The sequence below is a fragment of the Leptinotarsa decemlineata genome, unplaced genomic scaffold, assembly GCF_025532065.1.
Source record: "Leptinotarsa decemlineata unplaced genomic scaffold, Ldec_3_MD MMD2_tig00000199_RagTag_RagTag, whole genome shotgun sequence".
Taxonomy (NCBI): domain Eukaryota; kingdom Metazoa; phylum Arthropoda; class Insecta; order Coleoptera; family Chrysomelidae; genus Leptinotarsa; species Leptinotarsa decemlineata.
Window position 1 is genome coordinate 13160261 of NW_027412544.1, and position 15197 is coordinate 13175457.

Sequence of the window (15197 nt, forward strand, 5' to 3'; positions counted from 1 at the left end):
GTTGAACTCATTGAAGATCTAAGAAGAGCCCTATGACAGTGAAGAAGTTCAAATATGATGAATTACTTGAATTTATCATTTCATTGTTTCTAATTTTTCATAATTCTGCATTATAATGTTGAGTGAAATTTTGAGACAGTTGGCTGCCTTGAAGACTCATTTACACCATAAAACCATTCGCCATCGGCCATTGCTATTGGTTGATTCAATCTGTGTTTTCTTTGAACTTTAAAATTGTTTGAAGGTTATTATCATGAATATATTCTAGATCGATTTATTTGCCTCTATTTTGTGTCTGAAGTTTTCAAATTGTTAATATGGCTGTAGAATGACATGAAAGTAATGGTAGTGCCAAATTATTTTGTGTGAACAAAATTAATGAAATACCAAGTTACAAAACTATCAATATAACTTTGAATTCTGTAAAAAGTGTGACTTTGTTGGTGTCAAGGTTCCAAAATTAAGAACCACGATATGTGCATAAGGTTAGTAATTTCATCACATTGATACAATATTTTAAATCTACCCAATTATAATCAAAACCAAACCAAAACAACCCAAACAACAAACAAATAATTCCTGTCCAACTTGCTTCAGCAGAAAGATGCGGTTTATTCTGATGTGTGGACACAGGCTCTGTGGGTATTGCTCGGAGAGGAGTCTGGATTAGAGTCGTTGCCCAGTCTGCAGAACAAATATCACTCTCCCACCTATAAGTTATTTTTGATGATACGTATGTTATTTGTAGAATTTTTATAACTGTTTTAGGTGATACGAGCACTTTTTTTTGAAATTCTTCATTTGAAATAGAAAATCCCAACATATAGTTTCACCCAACATGTAGTTTTAGACTATTGCATTTAAACTTGGGTTCTATCTGAATACATAAATAAAAATAAATCTGGCAACAATATATTCTTTGACAATGGCACTCAATTTGTATAGTATATACAAGTATAACCGTGTAATTCCCGAAGGGAATATTTCATAACAAATGTTATGACATTTTTTGATGCTAGCTGAAAAAAATATGTATGTTTTTCTTTTTACACTACAGTTTTTTTGTACTTACACATTCCGTACACTTACACATGCATATATACCTGTGATGCTTCTAGTAAAAATCATACCAGTGTTTAGTAAATTATTATTTACTTTGCTATTAACTGTGATTATTATTGTTTTCCCTTAGAAAAGTTCCAGTCAAGCCTTTCCCTTGAAGCTCCGACACATACGAAGGGCGCGGTGGTGCCATTTTTGTAAATGGTATTTGGTCTCAGAAATTGCGGATTCTGAAAAGTCGAAGTGAGCCAAATACAGCGACTTTCTGCATTAGTCAGGCTAAGATTTCTGCCGTCTTAAAGCTAGACAATATCATGATTCCACACAAGTGTTATTCATCCAAGGACCACGACTTCACTAGAATTTATTTGATTTTCAGTACTATTATTTAGTGTAGTTGTTATATTTCATTATATTTATTTATAACGTATACAAAAAACACTTAATTGTGAGATTTTCACATCAGAACATTTTGCTATTTCTCTACTGCATATGTTGCAGCACATAATCTGTGTTGGGTTCAATCAAGGTCTCATGACGGACCGTTACCACAAACTGAAACTGATGAGGTGGGGAAGGAGGTGTACCTTGAGAGAAATAATGATATTGGTTTCATAAGGAGTCACACGGGATTTATATTGCTTACCTTTACTGTTAAATTTGTCAATGAATGATATTGAGACTTTCCAACTTTAGAAAATACTCAATTTCTCCGACGGCCAAGATCTCTTAAAAGATGTTGAAAATTTGTCAACTAACAGATACACCCACTTTTTTCAACGAGAAGTATTAGTATCACCCAGTACACCAGGTACTCTGGACGCTATTTCTAAGGAGGACTCAAAATATGAGTAATTCATTTCTAACAATATTTCTTCTTATATCTACATGATATAATTCAGCAAAGTGTTGGGCATGTGTACATTATTGATTTTTAGATTCTTTTGTTTACTGTTGCATACTAGTGCTCTTTTGTAATTTGGTACTCTTTCTTATACTTTTGTAGTCCACAGGAAAATAAAGCTATTTATTCGTTAGTTATTTATTTATGAATTGTGTCTAGTCTTATTTAGTTTTAAAATTTTATGAAAGTGGATGAGCTTTTATAATATATACTGGTTGAGTTTTTTAAATTTGTTGATTTTGCATTGCCTGAGAATATTTTTGTACTGTTTCATTTAGGTTGTTTTTTTATTATCTGATAATATACATTCGTTGTTTGAAAAAATGTTTTTTTTTATGTTAACATATTATATTATTATTTTTTTGTGTCATTAATTTTCCTCTCGAAATAATTTACCTTTCAATGCAATTGAAATTGTCCAATCAACAACTGAAAAGAATATGCTCCAAAATTCAAATTAATAAAATTGGTTCACATTGAAGTTTAAATATAGGTGTACCCATAACCAAGTTCCCACTGTAGCTTTGTTTTTGGTACTGACGACTAAAATCTGTTTATCACTTGTGATTTTGATATGAAAAACATGACCTCACAGCACCAATATGAAAAGTAAATATATTTTTGCACTAGTCGAAATTATTTCTATGGGCTCAGGCTTTTCTGGTGAAGGGTTTTTTCAGAATTCATTATTTTTGTCTCAGTACATCGGTAGCCGGTCGGTTCGACGTGGGTGCTTTGTTCACTCACTCGAATTGATCGCCGTGGTGGTCGTTGGTTCAAGCACCAGGCTGAACGATCGATTTTCATTTGCTATCGTCCAACTCGTGTTAGGAATCACACGTTAAAAGATAAGACCTCGTTAATCCTTAGCTCGCACAAGTTTAGATTTCTGAGGGTTATCGTTCGTAGGGGTGCGACAGCTGGAAAACAGATTTTAAACAGAAATAGGCTGATGAGAAGTGTTTCAACAATGCTCGTGTTTCAAACTCTCACTTTTTATATTGTTATTCATCAAAGGCGTAACGTATAGGTGTTTATGGCTTCGGCGCGAATAGTGTAACGATGGCGATAAACTGTACTTACAGTCTGCTAGGTAGCTATTATCTACAGTTAAAAAGTATAGAAAAAATGCTATTTCAACACTTCAGTAATGATCTGAAAATATCACTTTTCTATCCTGCAAATCATGAGACTTCTGAACAACAATGAATTTTGAAAACGTTAAATTTGCTAACTCTGATTTCGACAGGTTAACTACAATTCTTCAGAATTGGAATACATTCCTATTTCAAATATGCAAAGTAATCTTATGAAAAGTTTGTCGGATAATGAACAATATTTACCTTTGTTTTTCATTATTATTATTACACGCTTTATATTAGCTTCACCTGTATGTATATATGTATATATGTATGTTTGTATGTACCTATGTTTGTTTGTAACTCTCAAGCTCGGGATCTGTATTGACAGAATTATCGGCATTATTGCTTGATCTATTCGCGGGCACATGGCGCTGTACGTAACCTCATTGCATTGTCTGAAGATTGATATTTCTTGATCTATTCGCGGGCAGATGGCGTTATACGTAACCTCCTTGATATGTTGTTCAAAAGAAAATCAACATATTTCAAACATATTTTAAGAATTATAAGTTTTAGCGAAATTTTGTACTCCAGATGAAATATTTAAATATTTTCAATTACCCGTGATTCACTACAAAAAAAAGTTTTGAATGAAACGGAAGATACATTTTGAAATCTAATTCGATTATTTGAAAGCAAACCAGAATATGGATTTCAACCATGAAAACTTCATCGTAAATTGTACCTAGACCTAGAAAATTCAGTTACTTAAATATTTCAAAAAATCGAAAATTTAGAATTTAGGTGCTTGACATACATATCAAATCAAGAGATTGGTTTGAAAAATAAAATTATTCACTGAAAAAATATTTTTAGTCCATTAATATTTTGAATGAAACTTCAAATCAAAACATCAAAAATGAATTGTTTTCTGAAAGTATTACTGCAAATTTTCCCTTTACTTCCAAACAAATTAACTTTTTAGTTCGATGTTCTTTAGAAGCGTGTTTTTTTGTTTTTTTAAACTATATTTATTCAGTCCACATTCGATTCATTTCCTTCATTTCTATTTGAATTTTTTTACGTGATTGCTCGGCAAATAATTTTCATATTCAAAATGCCTCCCGCTACTATTCGCTGTCTTTGAACTCGAAAGCTAGTATCAGTATCAGATTCAAAATAAAAACCATCCTCCCATCGGTTATTAGTGCCATTCACATTACGTCGGGCGTCCAGTAACACTCCTGTCGGAAATGCTCAATCTCATTTCGAATTTTACAATAAATTGGCTCACTAGTAGCCGATAATTTAAATAGTTCACAGATCAGATCGACATTAGGTCTCATGGTAGTCAAAAAATACTTGCCAGCAAAATTTATTCACATTCTGGGAGAGTTTCGTTGTCAACCTACATTTTTCATGAAAATACATCTATCGCTTCAATTGTCCTAATTTTCATATAATTGTGTATACTAATTGAAAATATATACATAACATATCAGTTTTGGTCATAATTGCTCAGATAGAATTTAGTTTTTTTCTGTTTGTTCTGTTGGTTGCATAAACTGCCAAGCATCTCACTAAAACTAGATGTATACATTACGGTTATGATGGAATACGAATTCTGTACAATGCGGTTTCTACGCTTTAGCGATATGATACATTGAGTTTATGATACAATGTGGATATGATGCATTGCGATTATGATCGGTTGACGTTATGATGTTGTACTTTATGACAAAGTACGTTCTGATGTTTTACGTTATGATGAATTGCGATTATGACGGCTTACGATTATGATCTTGTAGCGTTATGATGCATTGCGATTTCTCTCCTTTGATGTAATGATGGAGTACATTATGATGAATTGCATGGACCCAGTGAGCCGGTACATGACAACATTTTAGATTCCTTTGAAAAATGTGGAATGAGAACTATGAACAGCGACTGAGGCTTCATTTCAAACAGTCCGTTGATCACTTTCTTAAGCAATAATAGATAGAAAACAGTTGAATATGAGGTATCATATCAGGTAGTTGATATCGTTTTGAAATTAGAATACAATGATATGTAAACACAATGAGTAATACTAGGTATTATTTCAATGGCACTTAAGGTCTCTGCCGTACCAACTATGGCCGTGCTAGGACCGTATCAGACACGGAAAATAACACGACATTGTCTACCTTGCCCACTGTAATGGATCAACCGTGTTCTAAGCCTGTGAGCAACACGTATAATGACCGTATCATACGGGTATGATGATCGTTAGATACCCCTTTGACAACGTTAGGTAATGTGAAGTATTGTATGTTATTCCGACTTACTCATCAGTGTAGTGTGAACGTATAGAAGAGTTTACCAGGTTGAACAAATATGGCTATGAGATTATCTGCTCAACAATTGGCATTGGGCGATGAAGAAGCAGAAACTCAAAAAAAGACCCGACGCTATTGGATTCACGACTTTTCAAGAGAACGAGAAAGTAAAGAACAATATTGAACATTATTTAGACATTCAGTTGATGACGAGGAACATTTTTTTCAGTATTTTAGAATGTCTATATTTAATGGAATGTATTTCTGTTTAAAAAAAAAAAAATCTGTTTTTCCGTTAACCAGCTGTCGCACCCCTACGAACGACAACCCTCAGAATTCGAAACTTGTGCGAGCTAAGGATTAACGAGGTCTTACCTTTTAACGTGTGATTCCTAACACGGGTTGGACGGTAGCAAGTGAAGATCGATCGTTCAGACTAGGGCTTGAACCACCGACCAACACGGCAGTCAATTCGAGTGAGTGAACAAAGCACCCACGCCGAACCGCTTGGCTACCGAACGAATAAGATTGAATAAGATTGAAAATTTGTTTGAAGGTGATTGACAATGTTTCGTGATGAATTTCACTAGTTCGGACTTCCATTGTCTACTATATAAAATGATTTGAAATCCCTGAAATCCCTGAAATCGGAGAGGATAAGAAGAATTGGTTCCAAGTACAACATCAGAACCTGTTTCAGATCCGGTAACACTATCCGTAGCAGCCTCACGAAAACCAGGCCCCCAAACGAGGACTGCGATTCCAAGAATTGCATTTACCGGATACCCTGTGAGTGCGGAAAATCCTATATTGGTGAAACTGAGAGGCCATTGAATGTTCGCATTGCCGAGCACAAGAAGCACAGACAGCGAGGAGAAACCAGCAAATCAGTAATAGCAGACCATGTTTGGACCCATCAACACAACATCGAGTGGTCCCAAGCTGAGATTTTGCACAGAGAGGAACATTGGTTTAGGAGAAAATTTAAGGAAGCCGCATACATGTTGTCCAAAAACGTATTCAGCCAGGCCAGCGTAGAAATACGAAACATATGGAAACCCATCATCAAACGAAAAATGGCCAACTCCCGCCAAAACGGTCATCTCTCACGGAATCAGTGAAGCGGAAAATGGAAAGCAGAGAAAGTGAAAGTATTTCAACGACCTATAAATAGTCATCTCTCGGAGGAATCAGTCCAGTCATCACCCGAAGACGATTGTAGATACCAACAATCGAAACGTCTTGAACTAACGTGACTTGGAATCTCTACACTTTTTCATTATTTTCTTTTTTCATTCCTTTAATTTTTATTTATTCAATTATTAAATTTTTACTTGTAGGTTATTTCACTATCATTTCATTTCAGGTTTATTGTTGCTTAATATAATTGTTATTTTCAGCTATCCTTTTTTAATTATTCTTTTTTACTTGTTTCAGGGATTTCAAATAATTTTATATAGTAGACAATGGAAGTCCGAACTAGTGAAATTCAAAATTGAAAATGATTTACCACCTGTTTATACACCGTTTCGCTGCCGGAGACCTACGATTTAGCAACGTCACGTGCCATGCACGTTGCGTATCAGCACCGGCATAATGTTCTCGTCTGGAATACTGTGATGGCACGTGCATGCTACGCTACGCACCAGACCGGTGACGAAACGATCTAGCTGGCGTTGGTTCATATAAATTTTCTGAAAGAATATTTTTCAGCATGAGCCGGAACGTTTACGATCATGGTTTAGTACGATATAGTGAACAGAGACCTTTTTATTCAATAACCTCCATTATCGATGAACTTCTGATCAACACCAAACGGCGCCGTTTCGATCCGTTTCATCAGTGGGGCTGAGCTGAATCACTGAACTGTCCTGAAAAGAACAATCCCGAAAATCAAGGCAGTCCATCTCCCCTACGAAGATGTCCTCTATGTGATCGACATAAGACTCAATTCCCGAATATCAAAGATAAACAAGGCTGCCCAGAGCGGTCTGCTTTAAAGCCAAACTTCGAGATCGATCGCTATACGAGATTCGTCCTCGGGCTTTCAACTGCAGAATGAGACCTTGATAGGTCGAAAAAGATGTTGAATCAAAAGTTCCTAAACAGACGTATCATTATACTACGAAATCATGTGGTAAATTTGTTTTTATTAGATATCCAAAGTTGTTACTTGATATTTTCAGTAACAGCAGTTTTACTTTGCTGATGCCTACTGAAGCGTCACTGGATTTGAAAATTCCAAAATACGAATGGTTGAATAACCTCCCTATTACTTTAAAGTACTGTTTCGAACTTCAAACAAATCTTTTTGAGGACACTTATATGTTATAAATACCATTTATTTTTTGATTTCAACGCCCTGTATTTTGGAAACCAAACTATTACGGACATATGTTCATACTTTTGTTTTGTAGTTAGGAAAAGCGCTGTATGGTGTTGGATTTATTCAAATGAGTTCATTTATTGAAAAAGTTTCCTAAACTCAAGCTATGGCATCGATCATTCGTTGAGAAATATGTTATAATAGTACTGTTCACTTGAATAGGATGACACAGTATTTGTACTTTGTGAAACGAAATTCCTATAAATGAAAGATATACAAATACATGAGAACATTTTGCTATTAGAAAATATGTGGAACCCTTTAAACTCAAACAAGTCCACAATTGTAACTACCTTAACTGTCCATAAAAGACACTTTGTTATAGATGGTACATATGTACAATTATTTCGAAATTTCTACTTGAGACCAAGCAATTGTTGACATTGAGGAACGCAGGAACCTTTGTGGTTCATGCATGAATTGCTTTTCACTGGTAGGAAACAATCTTGCTTAATATACCTCTAACAATGGGTATTTACAGCCAAAAAATCTTAAAATGGTTCATAATGTTCCAGAACATTCCACATGATTGGCAAATGGAAAGTTCCCATGATAATTTGGGATGTCCCCGGATATTATCGAAATTTTCGAATAATTCCCGAACAAACGGCGGCACTTCATAATATTCCAAAATGTTCTGGAATGGATATTACCGGAGTTTTTTCCCAACACCAAACCGTTATTTCAACACATCGACACGTATTTCAATCACCAAGTGATCATCTTCAAGAGGAAGATCAAACTTGATCTTCGAGGTCGAGGTGTTAAAATAACGGTTTGGTGTTGGGAAAAAACTCCAATGGTTCCAAACAGTGCATCATAAGATACAGCCAATGTCCTCCAGGTACCTACAACTGGTGTTCTGAAATGTTGTGGAATACTCTAAATGGTTCTGTACTGTTGTAGACATTTTTTGAGGAAGAAAGGCCCAGTCCTCATATTACTAAAAAAAATTTCTTCTGTTCGTGGATTTGGGGTACACTTATATCATATCAATTTCTTTGGTCGTGACGAAACTCATTTTCAGATATAGCGCCACACACATTGTGTAATTACTTTTACGTTGGGTCGTTTCAAAATTTTTGTCTGTTTATATCAGTCTACTCCTAACTGTAAAATCTCAGGGAATCAGTGTACTTTTGCCAACGTAACAAAAGTCGAATAATTTTGTCAGCATGATCATTGAATGTTCGGGATTCGATGCATGGTGCTACTTGAAAAAAGTTTCACTGGTGAGAAACTTGTCGAAGCGCTTGAAATGATGGTTGTCGGTTGTCGAAAGGTCTAGGGAGTAAGTTTAAAAACCATCAAAAATTGCTGACGCTCAGTTCTTTCGCCATTCCATGCCCCGTTAGTTATGTATCAGTCCTGGATTACTGTAGCTTCGGTTCAATTTGAATTTGTAAAGGAAAATTAGCCAAAAATCGTTTAACAACACCGTATAGTGATAGGCTAAAAAGAGACTGGATTTTTAACCGAAATAGTTTTTCAAGATCCACAACATCGAGCCTAAGTAATCTCTATGAAGTAATTTGATACTTACACTTCCTGTCATGATCAAGATTGGCTTGGGAGCATGGCAACGAACATCATCCTCCATAGGAGGAAAAATGAAATCCCTCACTAAATTCCAGAAGGCGTTGCTCGTAGTAGTAGCTTGTTTGAAGTCAAATTCTCCAGGCCCATCTATAGTACCAGCTGCGAAACTGTATCCCATGGCTGGTAGACATCCTCTAGCCTGCAATGAAATATTACAATCAGAACACTCATTTGGATGAACGTGAAAATGGCAATTTAAATTAAAGAATTGTTGTATCGAGACATGTGAATTGTGAATTTTATTAGAATATAGTGTTGGATTCAATGGAATTTATTCCGAACCATGAATAGAATTCTCCTCAATATATATATATATATATATATATATATATATATATATATATATATATATATATGAACAAGTGTTAAATCAAACCTTGCAACACACGCCATACAAAACAAACATAATTTCCCCCCACCAGAGAAAATAAAACTCATAAAACAAGTCAACAAGGAAAACCACATGGACTTTTGGGAAATACCTGAGTTAAGACGCTCTGACCATATAAAGAGGCAGACAACAGGATGACCAGTTGAGTTTGAGGGTGCCTAGAAGATGACAGTACTACCAACTGTCGAAAGCGCTCGCAGATAATTAATAGAAGATATAAAGCTTCAAATCCTTTTTGTAGAATTTAATATTGAAAACAGATTACCTGATGCAGAACAAATACAGGCAAATTTACCTAAAGTGACAACAAGATGACCAGTTAACAAGATGACCAGTTCAGTTTGAGGGTGCCTAGAAGACGACAGTACTACCAACTGTCAAAAGCGCTCGCAGATAATTAATAGAAGATATAAAGCTTCAAATCCTTTTTGTAGAATTCAATATTGAAATACTCAAAATAAAGGAGAATTAGTTGCATCATTCAAATATATATATATATATATATATATATATATATATATATATATATATATATATATACAGTGTCACCGATAAAGTCCGCATCAAATGGGAAACTTTTTTATTTATCGTTTTATGTGAAATTTGATTTTGGCAGAAGATTTTGCTTGAGAAATGATGTCAAATGGCGTCTACAAAATAGGTCACGTGATTTCCTTAACCTGTCAAAATTGACATTTAAAAAAAGAAACATCGAAAAATGACATTATTCTTCAAAATATCCAAAAATATCAAAGGATAAAAACATTTTCTTTTGTAATTTTATACCCACACATCAAGTTTCAAACCCATAATGAGTATTTTATATTTTCACTATTTTTCCGCATTCCTGCTTTTTCTACTTATCAAAATTTAAGCACACCTGTACTAAATCATTTATTTTAACTAAACTCGACACCGAATTTTTTTTTGTAATATAATAATATTTTAAGAGCCTCTTTGATGTTAAAAACAAATTTTGAAAAATGAAAGTTGTCAAACTTGATCCAAAGTTCATCTAGTTTCAACGGGGCTTTCCAAACTATACAGTAGTTGAGTTTTTTAATGAGCAAATGGCCTCACAATATGAATTAGAACAAAACGGAACATTAGGAAACAATATCTTAGAGTGTTTATTGTTTTTTAACAAAAAATACAGTGGAATTTATTCTTAATTAAAAGGAACTGAAAATAAACATGTACCTATACCTAATAGCAAAAAAACACGAAAAAAAGACTCACGACATTAAATACACTACATTTCTGTATGTCTTTCATCGCGTTCTATGCAGATGATTGTCCTTCTTGATACATCTTTTATTGAGTTGCTGATACTCACAGGGTTTATGTTTAAAAGTTTAAAATAGAGTTTCTAATAACAGTTTCTAGGTGATTCACGTCACGAAAAGGTCTTTGTTTATAAACGATTTGTTTTAAGTAACCCCACAAGGAAAAATCTAGTGGGGTTAAATCTGGCGACCTAGGCGGCCATATTTGCTCCATATTTAGCCCAATAACTTTGCCCCTAAACATTTCTAATAGTTTCTCTTTGACTTGTCTTGAACTATGAATAGGAGCCCCGTCACATTGATACCACAGACTGTGTCTTATTTCAACCAGCATATTGTCCACTATATCACTGATCTCACTATATCACTGATATCACTCAGATCTCAGAAAGCTCTTACGCTTTCTCTTTTAACGCCAGTTCTATCTACAATATTGGTAATACTTGATTTTCCCTGTTCGATAACATCCAGGCAGACAGCCAACTGAACCTCATCATTATTGCGTGATGGATTATGATGTTTCTTAAAAGTATTTTCAACTGAACCAGTCAGTTAAATTTTTTTTTAAATTCTACTTACAATGGATTGCTGTACATGTCTACCAGGATGTCTTGCGTTAAAAATATCAGCCACTTGTCGATGCAATGTGTTTTCACCACAAATTAGCACAATTTCAATTTTTTCTTGTAAAGATAACATATTATTTTAATTTTCATACATTACATTGAACTAACGGGCATTAATTTATTCAGTGACAGTGACGTTTTCTAAAACACATTATGTAGTTTCATATTTTTTCACAGCCTACCCAGTTTTTTAAATTAGTGTTGTTAGCGGAGTAGGTAAATGTAAATACTATGAGTTTTTTTCTTTTATTGAATGGGCTTCAAGAATCACGAAATGATGTTTCCTAATGTTCCGTTTTGTTCTAATTCATATTGTGAGGCCATTTGCTCATTAAAAAACTCAACTACTGTATAGTTTGGAAAGCCCCGTTGAAACTAGATGAACTTTGCATCAAGTTTGACAACTTTTATTTTTCAAAATTTGTTTTCAACATCAAAGAGGCTCTTAAAATATTATTATATTACAAAAAAAGAAATTCGATGACGAGTTTAGTTAAAATAAATGATTTAGTACAGGTGTGCTTAAATTTTGATAAGTAGAAAAAGCAGGAATGCGGAAAAATAGTGAAAATATAAAATACTTATTATGGGTTTGAAACTTGGTGTGTGGATATTGGATATTTTGAAGAATAATGTCATTTTTCGATGTTTCTTTTTTTAATTGTCAATTTTGACAGGTTAAGGAAATCACGTGACCTATTTTGTAGACGCCATTTGACATCATTTCTTAAGCAAAATCTACTGCCAAAATCAAATTTCACATAAAACGATAAATAAAAAAGTTTCCCATTTGATGCGGACTTTATCGGTGACACTGTATATATATATATATATATATATATATATATATATATATATAGATTATATATCTTGTAAAAAATATATAAATATGGAAAACTTACTAACGTGAGAACAAAATATAAAAAGGTTCAAAAACAGATAGAAAACATTAAATAATGACAGTTGATAAAAATTTTTGGCTGACAATGTCAAGTGGGAAAATTCTAAATGATTCTCGAATTACTAGATCTTTTATTTTCTTTATCATATTTCAGTAGGTACGTGTAAATTTTGCGAAGACTATCAATATCAGTTCGTTTATTCATTGAATGTTCTTCGTTGTTAATACGTATCATTTCCAAAAATATTCTTTTAGTTGTATTGGTTTCTCTATCTAAAATATTTGGATTTTCAAAATTCATTTTATGATTCTCCGAATTAACATGTTCTGTTAATGCACAAGAATTACCATTTCGTCTACAGTCGCTCTTATGGGAAGTGATGCGACTACTTAGAGGTCTAGATGTTTGTCCTATATATGTTTTATAACAATCCATACGAAAAATTTTGTATACTTAATTGGATTTTTGTTTATTTGAAATTGGAGCTTTTAGTTTACTGTATAATTCAGATATAGAAGTGACATTTGTTTTAGATATTTTGAGGTTATTGTTTTGGAATACATTAATCGATTTTGGTGTCAATTCTTGAATATATGGGAGTGATTTATGTATGAATGAAGGTATAACGTTGTTATGTTCAACTTCTTCATTATTATTTTGAAACTTTGTTCTTTCACAAAATAAAATTATGTTTACTTGATATTTAGGATAAGAATTTTGGATCAGAATTTTACTGTAATTATACAAACTTTGGTTTCGTAAATCGGGATGGGTAATTTCAATGATTCTGTTTTTTAATGATTTTATTAAATTAATTTTCATTTTATTTGGATGATAGGAATGGTAATTAATAAATCTATTACTTGATGTTGGTTTTCTGTACCATTCAGTGATGATAATATTTTGTTCTGATCTCAATAACTTCATATCGAGGAAAGGAATAGAGTTGTTTATTTCCTATTCAATAGTGAATTGGATATTGGGATCATATGAATTAAATACGTTCAAAATTTCTTCTTTTCCATCTGCAGGTATGGTCAGAATCAAATCATCTACTTGTTAGCCCGTTCTTATGTCTGGTGGCCTTCAATAAATGAGAAAATTTGGAAATACTTATAAAAAATTGTAAAGCTTGCCAAAAATATCGACCAAATCCTGAAAAATAGGAATTGAAAAATTGGAATTTTTGTAAACAAGTATGGTCTAGGTTGCATTTAGATTTTTTCTGGCCCATATTTAACAATTATTTTTTTGTCATAGAAGATTCCACCTCAAAATGGATAGAGTGTTATAAAATGCAGAATATAACTGCTAGAACTACCATCAATAAATTACGAGAATGTTTTGCACGATTTGGCTTGCCAAAGACTGTCCATCTAAAATGCTAATGGGCAAAATGTTGAGATCGAGATTGGACCTTCTTTCTCCTTTGAATAATGATTTGGTTCAAGAAAAGCAAAATCAACAAAAACAAACTTTTAGTGGCCATCGAGATGTAATTTTTGAATTAGGCGATAACGTTCTTGTGAAAGACTATCACTCTGTAAATAAACCTTGTTGGATAGAAGGTATTATAATAAAAAAAATTAAAAATAGAATGTTTGTTGTAAGAACATTAGATAATAGAGAGTTAAAAATGCATATTGACCAAATATATTCAAATAATATAAAAAATGTAAGTAATTCAAGAAATGAAAATCAAAAGTCATTGGAAGAAGCTCAAGAACAAAATGATCCTGTAAATTTTCCAAACGACACGACAGAAAATATTGAAAATTCTGAAACACCTATTTCTAACGAATTAGAAAAAAATAATTCCACAAATAATACCGACTACTCGACAAGGTTAAGACCTAGGCAAATTATTCGAAAACCGCAAAAATTTTCTCCATCTATATAGATAGAGTAGGGCCTAGAGGATGACAGCACGACCAGCTGTCGAAAGCGCTCACAGATAATTGAACAGAAGTTATAGAGCTTCAAATCCTTTTTGTAACTTACATTAAAAGTAATATATATATATATATATATATATATATATATATATATATATATATGAAGTTATATATTAGCGAAAGAAAGAATAACTTCAAAAACCTACTTCTATATGAACATTGAACTGTTTAAAAAAAATATATGTTTTTCCGTTAATCAGCTGTCGCTCCCATACGAACGACAACTCTCAGAAGTTGAGAAACTTGTGCGAGCTAAGGACTAACGAGGTCTCACCTTTTAACGTGTGATTTCTTTCTATTCAGTTTGTACCTCAAACATTCGTTATGAAATTGATTCAGATAACATTCACAGCATTGCTGCACAATTATATATGAAAGAGGTGAAATTTCACTGACATGGAACACTGAATAATATTACAATCTAAAGCACTCAACTGATACATAATATTACGATTGTATGTCACGGATTAGTTTAATCCACTTATGTCACGATTTTTGTATAAAAATAGAGAAGTATCATAGAGAGCCAAAATTTTTCCTCCCCAATAACTGATTTCCCCTTCAATTTGTGGAATTCATTTTTGTCATTTGTAAGTTAAATAATAGTAAGGCTTCAAACACTCCTTGTGTTGAAAAAGCATCTGTATTGAGCAGACTATACATTCCAGTTACTAAAAAATATTATT

At 33.2% G+C, this 15197-nt stretch overlaps 1 protein-coding gene across 3 annotated transcripts in view; it reads right to left on the reverse strand.

Annotated features, from left to right (window-relative positions):
- LOC111507386 (neutral ceramidase) overlaps window positions 1-15197 on the reverse strand; it is a 394484-nt gene that overhangs the window by 161772 nt on the left and 217515 nt on the right. For all 3 annotated transcript variants that reach the window (XM_074172969.1, XM_074172968.1, XM_074172967.1), the window contains one exon: window positions 9296-9490. In XM_074172969.1, the coding sequence (XP_074029070.1) occupies window positions 9296-9490 (195 nt within the window). The remainder of the gene's footprint in view (window positions 1-9295; window positions 9491-15197) is intronic.